At 31.1% G+C, this 16,626-nt stretch overlaps 1 protein-coding gene across 2 annotated transcripts in view; it reads left to right on the top strand.

Moving 5' to 3' along the window:
• LOC118186911 (E3 ubiquitin-protein ligase RAD18-like) overlaps positions 1-16,626 on the top strand; it is a 52,990-nt gene that overhangs the window by 11,020 nt on the left and 25,344 nt on the right. For both annotated transcript variants that reach the window (XM_035357083.2, XM_035357082.2), the window contains exons 10-12: positions 2,383-2,450; positions 4,980-5,037; positions 13,518-13,580. In XM_035357083.2, coding sequence (XP_035212974.1) covers positions 2,383-2,450; positions 4,980-5,037; positions 13,518-13,580 — 189 coding nt within the window. The remainder of the gene's footprint in view (positions 1-2,382; positions 2,451-4,979; positions 5,038-13,517; positions 13,581-16,626) is intronic.

The raw sequence follows: 16,626 nt of genomic DNA, 5'->3' as shown, positions 1-16,626 counted from the left end.
TGTTATAGGTTCTCTCCATATTAAATAATGACTACTATCGCTTTCTAGACTAAACCTGGACTCATTCGTAAAAAGAACCGCTTTCCACTGATCAGGCGTCCAGTGGACATGTTGTCATGCCCACTGAAAACGGCCCCTTCTATGGCGTGACGTGAGCGGCACACAAATGGCTGGTTGCCTCGCATACAGACCACCTTCGTAAAGCCTTCTACGCACAGTTGACGTTGACACAAACTTTCCCGTGGCTGCAGCAAGGGAGGATCTAAGAAGAGTCGGAGTAGTGGTTCTATTCCTGCGTGCACATAAGGTCAAATATTGATCATCAGCGCTCGTCATAGCAGTTGGCCATCCTTGGCTGAACCTCCTAGATGCCAAATCTGTGGTTTGAAATTGCCTCCAAAGTCTATGAACCACAGAAGGACTCACATTTAGCCATCTAGCCACTTTTGTTTGACTTTGTCTGGCCTCTAGTCTCCCAATGGCTCTCCATCGCAGTTCTGCAGGCAAATGATGCCTGGAGGTCATTGTTATGAATTGGCTATCTCAGATTTCTGATGTCACTATCATGGTGAAATATGTGGGCTTGCTCTCAAACATGGACTTTTATGCTTCTCGCAGATGACGTATTCCGAAAGCAGCGCCACTAATTTGCATATCGCAGTTTTACTCAGTTACTCTTACTTGGCAACATATTCAAATTTTACACGATTTGGCTTATTTTTTAGGAAGTTATCGCTATTTTTGTGATTTTTCCTTAATTTATGATAACCAGTGTACGTACATACATATGTATGTGTGTATATGCACACAGGTATTCCCATACATACATTTCTGAATCCAGTCCCGATAATAGAAGAGTACCGAAAATTGTTTTCAAACCATCTTAAAGTCTCTTCTTTAGGTAAAAATGATCCCTCCCAAGTGTCTTACTACCATCCATGTTTTCACTTTCTGTATTTGTTTATATTATTTTCTTTATAGCAAATTAAATCCACATTTTAATCCTTAAAAATTCAAATTTTAATTCTTGAGAATTAAGACATTTCTTATTACAGGGTTCGTACAGTCCTTAAAAGTCCTTAGGTTTTTTGGAATTGATTTTTGGTCCTTAAAAGTCCTTAATATCGGCCAAAATCGACAGAAGGTCCTTAATTTTAATCATCTGAAATTTCTGTCTGTTTTTACGATTGTCATTTTGAGTGTAAATTAGCATTTTCTATTTACACTCAAAATGAGTGTAAATTAGCATTTTAGGAGGAATATTTTTTGTGACAAATATGGTTATCTTTTGAATGGATTATAATTTGTCCTTTTTTCTAATATAAATGGTAGGATACTCGTGTTTCTGAGCAAGAAGTAAAATCATTTTTTCTAATGAAGAGCTCTTAAACAACTTTTCGCTTTTAGGGATGTGAATTTTTTTATTAAACGGTTCTAAATTTAATGGCTTAATAACACAACTTAATAATGAGAACATAATATTGGAATGTTTTACTTCTGATACAAGAATCTTTTTCTTAGCATGTCTATCTTCCCTTTATTTTCTCTACTTTTCACTTGACACAAGCATGGAAAATGTCAAGAATGCTTCTAAACTTATCACCTGGACACGCATTATAGAAAGGAATTTTTTATTAATAAAGAAATTGAAAACTTACAATTTTAAAGATTCATCTAATATGTCTTAATACATCATACACAGGGCTGGAGCTAGGCATTTTCCCAACTGATGCAATTTCTGTGAATTTTAAATTCTGATGCTTTGTGCTTTTCAAAATTCTGCTTCCAATGCCTGCTGTAAATTCCAAAAGTTTTCCCATTTCTAGATTTTGTTGCTCAGTGTGTCACTAAATTAAAAAAATTCTGCCACACCAGTTCTGTAACCGGTCCTTACCATATATATTTTATGTGTTTTCTGAATGTTCATATTACTAAAATAAAATTAGCAGCTTTTTCAATACATTCTAAATGCATGTAGGTTTTTTAGAATAACAGAAATCTTTAATTAAAACCGAATATTCTAAAACGAAAAGGAAGCATGTTGAAGAAAGAAACTGAATACATGAAGGGAAAGAAAATTATTCTTCAAAGATACATACAGTTATTATTATGTAATTTACCCAGTTGTTTATAATTTCAGCCTTTACTAGAATTTCCCATTTCTATTTCCTCACCAGAATGCAAATCACTTAGATAGTTTTTAAACTGAGGTTTTTGGAGTGTAAAACAGAGTGTGTTTCTGACCTCTGCTTGAAACTCAATATAAATCTAATTTAAACATTTTTGTACTTTTCATAATTTACTCACATTTGTCATAAATTAAATATATAGCTATGTTTTAAATTTTGTTCCAGTATTTTAATTAAAAATTGCATCTTTTAGTAACAGAAATAATAAGAGAAATTGAATGTCAGGAATTAGAAGAGAGACTGAACGAGCAGCCTAAAACAGTTAGTTATATTTTATACTTCTTGATCTCAAATGAATGTTATCTCAAATGAAATTTTACTTTTTATGAATATTCTTTTTATAATTTATAAATTTGTTTTTGTGATATAACCCTGAAAAGTTGAACATAGGTCTTTCAGATCTTTCTATACCTCACAGCAATTGGAGAGCCTTTGTCAAACACATGAATGGATGTGCAGGCATCCAACATAATGTCTGACCAACCTCTACTGCAGTAATGATCTTTTTCTGTGATGAGGGAAGTGTGATATGTTCCAGGCTGTCTCCAGATACAGGTATCCCAAGAATCAGTGTCTTGGCTGAATCTCGATTATCTGTAAAAAATGCAGTGCACCACTGAATTGGTCTGAGGTGCATGTTTTCTGTACCATGTTAAACATGCTTTCTTGTGTGATGCACTGAGTGGATGCAAACAGTGAGTCTTCTGGCATACGGCTGTATCTTATGAAGTCTTTGGGTAACTGTAACCTGTGAAACTTGGATTCCAGCAGCAGCATAGAGCTCATGTCACAATTGTGAAATTAGAGCAGTCCTGTGTCACCATGCTGAAAATGGCAAATAATGACACTTGTTCATTGTTGTGGATTTCGGTCAACTTTGTGCAGGTCTTCCCGTCATTGATACAGTGTCCTGAACTGTCTCCACAAATTGCAGATGACACTGGGTATAACATTGACCCCTGTACCTACCTGCACTTGTGATTGGTCTGCCTTCAATCTGTTGGCAATGATGCATCTCATTTCGTTATTCATACATTCATGGCTACTCTCATTTTACCTAATACCTTATAAAAAGACTCTTGCGAGAAACATGGCAATTGTCTTGAAGGAATAGGAGCACACATATTGGTGAAAACCACTCCCGTGCTTGTATCCCTTCTACAATCACAGCTCTGCAGACACAGACATGTATGTTAAGTATTCAACTCTGAATATTTGCATAATTCTTTGGCAGCATAATTAGGATTTTGGTTCAATATTTCTTGTAAAAAAAGACCTAATTTTCAAATTGTCTAATTTTGCACACAAGTGTATTTTTACTAAAAGGTATCATGAACTAAATTGTTGCAGTTGGAAGCCTACAATATTTACTCATTCCTTAAATTGGAACTCCTCACAGTGGCCAAGTTTCTTGTTTAAAACCACTAATCTGTGTAGTTATGCCCAAGTTGAGCTCCATCAACTGCTATCCCTTTCCCTGGAATCTATGTGCAATATGAATATGGTCAAATTTCCCTTGGAAAGTTTTTTACAAAGTCATCCCTTTTAAAGCAAATGGCTTTTTGAATGAATTAATCAATAAATGAATGTAAATAGTAACTGTATGTTTATGTCCAGCCATTTAAATGAAATTTAGTTATTTTTTTTAATAACCTTACATGTATAAAAGTGTTTCTTTTTTTCGCCCTATGGGTGTACAGTTAAAATATTAAATTTTCAATGTATTTTATTCATAAGACTTTCTTAAACCTGTTTTATGTTAAGGTGAAATGTTAAATACTTTAAAATGCTAAATCCTTGCAGAGTGAAAAAGAAGAATTTGAAGGATGAATTGCTGTTAAATTCAGTTAGAGGGCTTAAGAATGTTTCTATTAATAGGTGAATGTGTGTTAGGTGACTAAAAAGGGCTTAACTATTTTGATTGACTATTAGCTAAATTGTAAAAGAGTGAATTTTTGTATTTCATTGGGAGTACAATTTGTTGGAGTACTTAAACTGTTCCCTTCTCGGGCTATTAGGGTTTTTCTGATGTTTAAATATGAGAGAGTTTCCTGTAGAATATAATGTATAAATTACAAAACACAGAAAACTGTCTTAAATGAAAATGCTCAAGATAGCTTCATTTGTTTTCTGTTAGTAGTTAACCAATTTTAGCTTGATCTTTTAACAGTGTTTAAGTCATTCCTTTTGCTTTCTTAAATTGGGATCTAGCATTATTTTAAATTTGTATCTTTTATGATCAAAACATGACTTTTTATGATCTTACATATATAATTTTTGGTCAGAGATATTCTATCTCCTAGCATTTTAGGTCAGAAGGAGGTTTTTTTAATATTTTTTTTTAATTATTAAAATGCTGAATATATTGGCTAAGAACAGCAAGATAGTAGCAGAGTTATCAGGCTAGCAGTTCTTGCTATTGATGCATAGATACAAATATGGCAACTGTCATTGTATTTTTCATAAATACTGAAGTCTTGTATATATAACATTATATTACAAATAGTAAATAAATGAATGTTGAATTAAATTTGAAAAGTAATTAAGAAAAATTTTAATGTAATTGATTATGAGCAGTAGCAGAATATAAGGAAAAAAAAATAAATGCTGCATGTAAATAATTTTTCAAAGTTAAGCACAGTTATATTAAATGCAAATATTCTAATAAGCAAAAAAATAATTTACTTAATTCTTTGGTAATCATGTAAATAAGATAAAAGCAAAATGTATGTGATGCAATAAGTAAAGAGAGGATAATTGTGTATAGTATTTATTAATTTTTAATTTCAGGTACAAGTTAATAAAAAAAGCGATCCAGCTGTGATAGAAAAGGAACATGAATCCTATGGTATATATTTTTTTTTATGTTTAAATAATAGGCTCAACTTGTATGTCTTATTCTATTAAAGCCTCAGTTATATTGTTTTCTACCCAAATATATATACAGTGTGTTTGGGTCTCGTCCCAAATAACACACACTAAATAAATTCGCTGGTTCGATTCTTTATTAATTCTCATAATTAATTACAATCATAGCTGTGACCAGCCCTCTTACACCGTCGATGGCGATTCTCAAACTCCTTTGATCATCACATTACAGATGCGCATGCGTGGATTACATTACAGATGTGCAGGCGCGAACATGCCGCCCCGCGTTGCAATGCTTAGCATTCAACTATTGTAATTAAGATATAGCATAAAAAACAAGTATATCATAAACAATTTTGAATAAGTACTATTACATAAAATCATTATTATAATTAGACATTTACCATATACATTAGCGTACAACTCAAAGCAATACAATATAACATTTCAGTTACATAATGACATTTTATGTGAAGCACATTCAATACTGTACAAGAACTATAAAGACAATACTCATTTTTGTATTGGTAAGACACATAATTTGGTAATTGGTCGTTTGAAACTTTGTTTAATCTCTTTAATTCTGCATTTGCACCTACAAAATTCGTAGCGTTATCACTAAATAGTGTTAAACTTTTACCTCTTCGAGCAAAGAAACGTTTCAAGGTAGCTATTAATGCTTCAGATGATAGGTCTGTTATAAGCTCTAAATGAATGGCCTTAGTAACCATACAAATGAATATACACATATAAGCTTTTTGATATGTACCTTTTCTCTGGTTTTTGTACTTAATTAAGAATGGGCCACAGAGGTCAACACAATTGAATGTAAGATTAGCTGTGATTCTTTCCTTGGGTAAATCACCCATGATTTGCTGAGCTACAATGGGATTAGCTTTAAAACATATTACACAATTTTTTACAATTTTTCTACAAACATTTCTACCACTTACAATCCAAAATTTTTGTCTTATATGATATAACAAAGATTAAGGACCCACATGCAAATATTTTAAATGATAGTAATTAACTTATTAACTCTGTTAATTTATGTTTAGAAGGCAGAATAATAGGAAATTTTTTCTCATAAGTTAAATTGCTATTTTTTAATCTACCTCCAACTCTCAACAGTCCATTACTGTCAATGAAAGGGTTAAGACTTTTAATAGAACTATTTCTTGGAACAATACCTGATTTTTTAAGATCATTTATCTCATTTATAAAATACTCACCCTGTACTAATTTTCTTCAGCTGCTCTCAATTCTCCCACTTGTAAATTACCTACCTGCCTTTGTTCTTGCTTACAATTCTTGTAAAACCTAAAACAAAAACTTATAATACGAATTAATTTTAAATACTTATTATTGCAATTCAATAAATCATTAACAAAATTTTTCACATTCAGATTTAAACATGTAGATAGTTCAGAATCAGCACAGTTTTTAAGTTCATTACTGTCCTTTTCAGTAATTGCTTCAGGTATAACTCTAATAGGGTACTCATCCTTCATTAAGAAGTCAGGCCCGTTCCACCACAGTTGACTTAGTTGCAGTTTTTTGGCAGACGTACCTCTAGATATGAGATCTGATGGGTTTTCTTCAGAAGCGATATGATGCCACTGTGCTATTTCAGTCAGATCCTGTATCTTTGAAATCCGGTTTGCAACAAATGTCTTGAGCAGGTGTGGCTCTTTGTTGATCCATGACAGCACAATCATAGAATCGGTCCAAAGGTGAATAGCAGTAAGCTCCAATTTTAATGATGCTTTCACTCAATGCATCAGTTTAGCTAATAGCACTGCTGCGCAAAGCTCAAGTCTTGGGATTGTAGTCTTCTTTAGGGGTGAGACACGCGATTTACTGCACACCAACCTCACTGATGTATGGTTTGTTTCTGATGTTGCTTTACAGTAGATAACTGCTCCATAGGCGGCCTCTGAGGCATCACAGAAACCATGTAATTCAATCTTGATTCTATCTGGTAATAAAATACATCTAGGGACTTCAATGTTGTTAATTAGCTGCAAGGTAGTGGAGAATTCTTTCCATTCTTTAGCCTCCTTTTCTGGCAAAACATCATTCCAGCTCAATTTTAACAGCCATAATTTCTGCATAAATATTTTTGCTACAATTATAACTGGAGAAATTATACCCAATGGGTCAAAGATCCGAGATATGACGGATAACACTTGCCGTTTCGTAACCTTTATGTTGTCTTCGATTTTAACGTTGAAGCTTAAACAATCTCCTTTTGACTTCCATAAAATACCTAATGCTTTAGATTCTTCTGATTTACCAAAGGGATATGTTTTGTCGTTTGTTTGACACAGTTCAATAGCATTACTACACCACTTATGGAGTAACATACCTCCACTCTTCAAAATGCCTATTAACTGATTTTGAAGTTCTAACGCAGAACTTAGCAACTCAGCTCCAGATAGAATATCGTCCATGTACATGTCTTCTCTCAGTACAGGTGCTGCTAAAGGAAATTTATCTCCTTCATCCTTTGACAGCTGTACAAGTGTTCTCATTGCTAAAAATGGTGCACTCACAGTTCCATAGGTAACGGTGGTTAGCTCAAAGTTTTTAACTGGCTTATCAATGCCTTCTTTCCATAAAATCCTTTGCAACTTCCACTGATCTGGATGGATAGAAATAGCTCGATACATCTTTTGTATATCAGCAGTGAAAGCAAAAATATATTTCCTGAATCTCACCATAATTGAGAATAAATCATCTTGTATCACACCTCCATTATACTGTATAGAATTTAGAGAGTTTCCTTTGCTTGTCAAAGAAGAAGCGTTAAATACTACCCTCAAGGGAGTTGACTTACTTTTCTCTTCTTCCCTATATACTCCAATATGAGGAATGTAATATGAACCTCGTTCCTCCTCGCTTTCACTCACCTCAACCATATGTCCTAACTGTTGATATTCTTTTAAAAAATCTGAATATAATTTTAAATATTCGGGATTCTTTACTAAGCGTTTCCATAAGGAATTTAATTTACTCGTTGCAATTTGTTTAGAACTTCCTAAAGTGTCCGGATCCTCCTTTAATGGCATTTTAACAACGTACCTACCGGTTTTATCTCGTGTATAATTTTCTATGAAATGTTTCTCACAAATTAAAAATTCTTTGTTTTTGGGTTTATCAGTTTCAATATTTTCTAATTCCCAAAATTTTCTAAGAGTTTTATCTAAGTTGTGTTCTTCCTTTATCAACCCACAATGAACCCTGTTTTCAGTCTCTGTTGGAATACTTCCAGACACGATAAAACCAAAAATTGTATCTTGAAAAATAAGATCAGGATTATTCATTCGAATTTGACTTGGTTTCAAAAGTTCATAAAAAACTCCCGCTCCCAACAACATATCTACCCTTTCTGGAACATTAAAGCCTTCATCTGCTAATTTTAAATTAGGAAGATCTTGCACTGAAATTTTAATTTTGCGCGAAGGTGTTAAATCAGCAGTTATTTTTGGAATTACTAAAAAGTCCAAATTCTTTATAAAAGTTCCTTCTTTATTGCATATCGAAGCATTAATTTTATGCTTTATTGTTAAAGTAGCATCATTTATTCCCGAAACGGAAATGTTTGTTTTTTCTTTCTCTAACTGCAAATGCTCAATAAGATTCCATGTCAAAAAGTTCGACATACTGCCCCCGTCCAGCAGACACTTCACTCTGTGTTTTTTCCCCTCGTTATCAATTAGAAAACATACGACTGTTGAAAGCAGAACTGTACTCTGTTTATTCGAATAATTGCTAATAAATGCCTTTTGAACGAACTCCTGCGCATTAACATTCAAGGTCGATGAGTCATCTCGTTTGGGAATGTTGCAGTCAGATACATTTGTTTTGTTTTTATTTTGTTCCGATTCTTTTACGATATTATTTGCTTTCGGAAAGTGAATAGTTTTGTGGTGCCATTTTAGACAAAAACAAGAATATTTCGATGGGCAATTTGATACTGAATGCATATGTAGACAGTTAAAACATAATTTATTAGATTTCACAACCTGTACTCTTTCTTGTACTGGTAATTTTAAATACGATGGGCATTTTGCCAATCTGTGATTCTCGTGGCATAAAATACAGTTCTCAGTTTTAACATCTGATAAAAACACTTTAGCTACACTTTTTGAGCTATTATACTTACGATTAACATGAGAATTCTCAGTAAGAGGTTTTCCTCGTGACGTGAAATATAAATCTATTTCTTTACCTAACTCACTAGGTGAAAACCATGAATCACCTTGCCTCACTGCAATGTGAGAAGCTGTTCCCGTATCTAAAGATTGGTATAACCTATCTGAAACTATTAGTTGTTTGAGGGTCTCGAAGTCAGTTACCTTCCTTAATTTTAAATAATAATCCCAGGCAGTTATTAAGTGAGAAGCAAACTGCACATGAGTTTCATGTGGTTGTTTAACAGTTTTTCTAAAGTTTTCTAAACACGAATATAGTGTTGGCTGAAACTCCTTCAGAACTACTTCTTTTACTCTTTCATAATTCGCGATATCCTTATCATGTAAATAGGTTATTATATTCGAAGCTTTGTCTCCTAACAGATTTAACAGAATTTCTGCTTTATAGTCCTCCGAAACATTTTTTGTAACAAACGCTCGTTCTAATGACGAAAAGAAAAATCCCCAACTCTCAGGCCGTATAGGAATTTTTACAGTTAAGGTTCTGATACTTTTTATTAATTGATCTAATTTTGTTTCGGTTTCGCTTACACCATTAAGTTTAGTTTCTGCTTTAAGCTTAGCCAACTCTAACTCATTCTTTGATCTCTCAAGTTTTATTTTTTCTAACTCGACAAGTTTTTGCTCTTCCTGTTTTCTATTTTCGATAATAGAGTTTGCTATCTCTTTTACTAAATCTTGTTTAGTTTTAAAAATTTCACTATTCTCAATAATATCAGTCAAATCTGCTATAGTCATTTTTTCGTCAACATTTAGATTTAGATTTATTTCTAAGGCAATAAGCCTTAAATCTTCTTTTTTAGCACCCTTAAATAACATTGTTATTTATAACAGAACAAGCACAGAAAGTACAGAATTAACAAGAGAGGAATCATTTACCTCTGCAGTGATTCACTTTTGATGAATATCCGTATCCCAAATCAGCGATATTCGTTGAAAAAAACAAGCTTGGAATACTGGCAAACACAAACACTCCTGTGTTCTCAAAAACGAAACACTACTTATTCATGCACAAACTCACACTCCGGTCGACTACGACCATATATGTTTGGGTCTCGTCCCAAATAACACACACTAAATAAATTCGCTGGTTCGATTCTTTATTAATTCTCATAATTAATTACAATCACTCATTAACTCATAGCTGTGACCAGCCCTCTTACACCGTCGATGGCGATTCTCAAACTCCTTTGATCATCACATTACAGATGCGCATGCGTGGATTACATTACAGATGCGCAGGCGCGAACACAGTGGAAGACCATTTATGTGTTTTTCAAGGGTTGATTCACAGACAACATATAAATGACAAAGACATAAGTGAAATTTTAATTTACTGTGGGAAACATATATATATTTGATAACACTTATTCTTCATTATCTTTCTACACTGTAATTTCCAATGCAGTAAACATTTTTTAGTAGCAGAAAAGGTATTTATCTCATTCAGTTTCAAAAGTTTGAACAATTTTCAAAAGTCCAAGGAGGCTTGTAGGTCAGTGTCCCAACAATCCGTTTTTTAAAAGTCCTAAACTGCAAAAATCTTTGGATGATACATCAGGAGATTCAATATGGATATGAGTGAAGCGTATGGCCTTGATATATGTTTCTGGTTTTATTTTTTCCCAGGAAATTAATAGTGAATTTTGATGTTTTTTTGCTTGCTTTGTACTAATGCAGTCCTATACTGATTGATGGCACTGTGGTTAAAAAGAAGGTATTTCATATTTGAAAATTGGGTGTAAAATATATTCCTAATAATATGTGGAGTTGGCATTAACATTTTTCTGCTTTCTCTTTAATTTTTATATGTCCTTATATCAAAAACCATCAACAATCATAAAAGAAACTTTCTTTTGATTCTTTGAACTATGTTCTAAGATTCCCCCCCCCTTCTTTTTGATGATAATAAGTGGAGATCTTTTACTGCATTCATTTAAATATACCCAAGGTTCATCTATTGTGACAACATTTTTCCATTTTTTTTTTTATCCGAATAATTGTTTCTCATTGAGAATTATGCAGTACATTCTGCTTTCAGCGATATGTCACGGAGAAAGAGGATGCATATTATGTTTTTTCATTATTAAAGATCCAAATCAGTGTTAATCACTTTGTTTATAGTTGACACTGAGCATTTAATGACTATGCATCTGTCCTTTTTTGACTTCGAAGATTTCCTTTAACATTAAAGTTCGTACCTTTGCAACATTTGAAACATTCTGTTTTTTCCTTGGATATGTATTTTGAAGAGTTTTTCATAATCATGGCTTTCACAGTATGTTTTAACAACTAAATACAAATAATTTTCTCTGGAAAAAGCATACAAACATAGCCTTCCACCCACTGCTTCTTTAAAATTACCATTTTACATGAAAACAAAATTGTCAAATAACAGACAGTAATTTACACTTTTAGAAATATAGTTGCAGTTAAAGAAAAAAATTCCAAACAGGTGATTTTTATATAGCGTAGCAAAGTCATCTAAAAAATGTGCAACTAACTTACTACTGATATCACACAATTTTATCATTGTACTTTCAGTTTGTTTAAAATATAAACTAAGTTAAAATTTTAAATAAATATTTAATTGATATTAATATTTTAAACAATTTTTATAATTAATATTCTAAAGTAAAATTAATACAGATTGAATATTTTAAAATCCTAAGAATGCAAATTTCTGTACGTAGTTGTGTAAAATTTGAAAAAACAGAAAAGTTATACCTTTATTTGAATTACCATTTTTAATAAGTAACCCCCCCCCCAAAAAAATTTTTTTAAGCAAATTATAACTTTTTAAAGAAAAAACTCTTTATCATTTGGCTTGTCTTTTCATTCTGAATGTTAAGCAAAAAGTTTTGAATCTTTCAAAACTCTTTCAGTTCATGAAACATTTTCTCACTTGTACTATTACACACAACGATTTTCTGAGGGTGTCAGTACAGAAATTTCAGAAAGTTTCACTCAGATTTTAAAAGTTTCTCTCAATTATAACATGGGGCCATTCACTGAAATATTGAATGCATTACACAATGAAAAATTTTAGCAAAATGCTTCGACTGCATGAAACTTTCCGTCTTAAACATGCAATTTATATATATATATATATAAGCAGACTCTTCTCAAATTTTTGCTGTTTCTTCACCTTTTTTTTTCTAATATAAACAACCATTTTGGATGTTGCTACAAGAATATACAGTTTTTTTGCTAACTCTTGCCAAACCACTATTCTCATCAAATTCTTTTACAATTTGAATTTTATTTTTTAACTTACCTTTCGCTTCATGATATTTTGTATCAGTTAATTCGGATCTACATAATTTACTTAAAACAGCATCCTGTTCAGAAGGGGGGGGGGCAGAAAAAAAGCAAATGTATCTATTTTTTTCTTCCAAATGTCCCATCTATTCATGATCCGGTTTTCAGCTCCTGTACCAGACTGTGATATCTCTTGCCTTTGTTTCCTTCTCCTATTCCCATTTCTGGGAAAAGATAGTTGAATGGTGGTATTGCAAAATGTGAAACTAATACAGTAACTCAAGCAAAAATTATGTATAACTGATGTTATGTGACATATAAAAAAGGTAGTTTACTATAATAAGTAGGAGTGAATCAGGACTAAGATGAAATGATGTATAATGAAAAGATGTATAAATGAGGAATGTTTAAATGGTATATATATAAGATAGATAAGAAGCATATGATGTCAGATATTCCCAAAAATCTAATTGTTCCTTTAGTCAGTATTCAAAGAGGACAAGTCTTATAAAATGCTAATTCACTTAAAATATTTGCTTAAAACATTTTTATGAAGAATGTTTCCTTTGGTATTTGTGAAATTTTATTTTTTAAAAGAATTTTTTTAAATATTTTTTATTCTGTCAAAATTAAACATTTCTTAAACATTTATAGAATGTGTCAGTACATACGTATATTCCCCCCTTGCTGTTCAAGATATAACAGTCCATATGAGGCATGCAGTTCTAATTAAATAATTAAATATGATGATGATATTTTAATATATTTTTCTTTTCAATTTAAATATAAAAAAAAACATTATTGTACTATTATTCTGTTCACTAACAGCTAATATTTAAACTAAAAGTTCAATTTGATGTAACTATGAAATGACAAAATAGAAAAGTAACTTATTTGTATTGCATTGTTTTGTTTATGCAGATTATACATCACTTGTATGTAAAAGTAATTAAAAGAAATATCAAACCCTTTTTTTTTCCAGCAAAACGGCACCAGTCTCAGTTTAATACACTCATAAATGATATTCAGCAAAGAGAAACTGCTAGTGAGTCTTTCTGTGTTCATGACTTTTTTTTAATCCTCCTTTAAGTATTATTTTGTCATTTTTTTTCTTTTTATTAGCTTGTTACTTCAAATGTATATCTAATTGTCTAATAATAGAAAAATGATGGCTAATTATTTTTTTAAAAAGTCAATTTAAATCATAAGAAATGTAATTTCAATGACAAAGGATACTAAAGAAGAAGACAAAAAATAGGACAAAAAATTACTAAAGAAGAATTAAGTGAATATGCTGTTAATGAAATTTCAATAAAAATTATGCAAAACTGAATTTAATTGTTTCTTTTTAATTATAAAATGTTGCACTTTGCCAAGTTGTAACAGATTTTCTTTTAAATTGCTGAGTTTCCTGCTTAAGTTTGAAACAGAAATATCTTATGCTTTGATGAGTGATAGCATGTTACTTTTAAATTGCTGAATTTGTTAATCAAAAATTCATTAAATTAGCCAAAAACCTAAAATGGATAAAAAAATAAAAAAAGTTTCAAAATTTAGGTTTTGCGATACACATGCTCGAGTGAAGGAGTACATACATTCAAAGTTTGGTGTCTCTATGTGCCTGCATTTTTCTGAGTGTGAGGAACATGCATACACATAGATTCTTCAGTATTTAATAATAGAGATTTGTGTAATAAACTTGATTAACTGTGATAGTGTGTTGTATACTTTTGCTAAAATCAGATCCATGGGTAATTTTTTTAATTAAAATTTGAATATGAATTTTTATACATTTTAAGTATATATATAACTTGATTTCGCACTAAATGAATTTAAGATTATACATACATACATATATATATTATAATAATATTATTATTATAAGCAAAGTTGTAAGAACAATACAAAAAAGACCAATTTTGGTCAATATATATTTCACTGTTGTAGATTTCTTATTGTATTAAAGTAAGTTATTATGGCAGTTCTGACAATAAATTTAGAAGAGCATATGAATTTAATTAATTAAAATCAATTTACATTTTAAGAGCTGATACTGATACTGTACTTAAAGCCTCAAAAGTTATAAATGGGGCCCTGTCTTATTCAAACAAAAACTCAGTTTTAAGTTGTATGTGTTTAACTTACACATGCTTAAGCTTATGAAGTAGTCATACATATGAATACGCCTTGAATGGAATTCTATGATAAAGCAGTTCCTAAAGTTTCAATTTTTTTTTTTTTTTTTTTCCCTGTAAAAAGCTGATAGCTATATATCATGTCGTAGAGGTTATAAAGTACATTAGTTCTTTATTTAGAATAATTAATGAAAACAAGTAAGTAAATAAAATATCAAAGTAAATTTGAATTAAAATTTGGGCAAGGTTTTATATTTAAAAATATTTTAGGCTTTGAAAATATGTTAAGCTATATAACATTATTTAAAAAACTGCACATTTGTTGATATGCAAAGAAAATTTTCTACAAAAAGTTGTGCTATTGTAGTTCAAAAATAATAAATTCATTTGGTCACTGTATTGAGAAAAATAATTTTCTCTGATTTAAAAATCAAGTATAAAAAGCATTGGTGTTTCTAGAATGTTGATATTTGTTATATGTTAATGATAAGCATTCTTAAAGCGTTCCTGAATTATTTGCTATTGCAAGGTAACGAATTTCTTCTGTTTATGTTATAAGTCTGTATTTCCTTAAAAAGATCTTGGAAATGGCTTTTTAATAATAAATAATCTTTTTTCCCTATAATTTATGTTGTTAATGTATTCTCAGTTCAATAGTTATTTTTAATTTATATTAATTATGTTGTCTGTCTCAGTACTTATAAATGGTGTTCTGCAAAGGAGATTATTTTTTCACGTCGCTGATTTTTATAATATAAAAATTAATGACATTTTAAGTTAAGATGTCCATTTGTTATTATGTAGTTTGTTCACTGCAAAACTGTATTTGTTTAATTGCATATTTTAAATAATTGTTAGCTAACTTATTTAAAATAAGTATAAGCATTAAAAATTTTATTTAAGTATTCATTTTATATCATATTTGGGACAAAAGGTTATAAAATAGGAATCAGAAGAATATGTTTGCAAAGTAGTTCCATCAAAAAATTTTAAAGAGCTGATTATAAACTTCCACTGGACTCTTTCTTTGGTAATAAAATTCTTGAATTTGTCATCTTCTGAAATTCTATAAAAATTTCTAATTTCTTTCCTTGTTCACTTAATTCCAATCTTCCTCTCAATCTCGTGGTTCCCTTTTCATTGATATAAGGGAGAAAACTGAACAAAGGGGAATTTTATTCAATTGAATTACCTTCTTTTAGAGCCTCGTACTCTTTTTTCAAAAAACGTCTTTCCTCAGATCATACCTAAAAATTTTCTGCTTCCTGAAATTCTTCATCTGTGAAATTTCCTTCAGTATCGCTAATTTTTCTTAATTTTGCAATAAACCATGATATCCAAGCTGTCACTCTTAACATCATCTGTAAGTTGCTACATTTCAATATGTCAGAGAGGTCATCTGTATTTTCAACTGTATATTCAAGTTAATGTATATCACTGGAATTTTATATATATATATATATATATATATTCCAGCTTATCTTAACCTATTGTTTCTTTAATGTCTAATTTTGACCAAAGATTGTGAGAGAGTTGAAGCCACTATGGGTTTGTGTCTAAATAGACTCGTTTATTAACTTCGAGATTTTCATGCCCCGAGATATCAGATCTTCAGGGTTGTGAATACTTGGGCAGTAATGCCAATCTTAAGGTGAACTCAATTTTTCGATTTCTTTGACACAGTTATTAATGAAGGGTTTGAAGGTTTCAGTCTGTTTTTGAATCAAGAAATAAATAATTGTTGAGTCTATCCAAAAACAACATGGGATTTACAATTTCACTTCCTTCAAAATATTGCTGCCTAACTTGGCTGATAACAATGCCTCCATTAATACTAACCTTGGCAAAGTAAGATATTTTAGTGGGACTACCCTGTTTCTTGAAATGATAAAAGCAGTTTTAATATTTTATCATTTGTTGTGAAATGTAAATATGCGACTGAACCATAGGCTTTTA

The sequence above is a fragment of the Stegodyphus dumicola genome, chromosome 12, assembly GCF_044657685.1.
Source record: "Stegodyphus dumicola isolate Sdum_Otavi_A_Nest chromosome 12, ASM4465768v1".
NCBI lineage: Eukaryota > Metazoa > Arthropoda > Arachnida > Araneae > Eresidae > Stegodyphus > Stegodyphus dumicola.
This window is presented reverse-complemented; position numbering and strand designations above follow the sequence as displayed.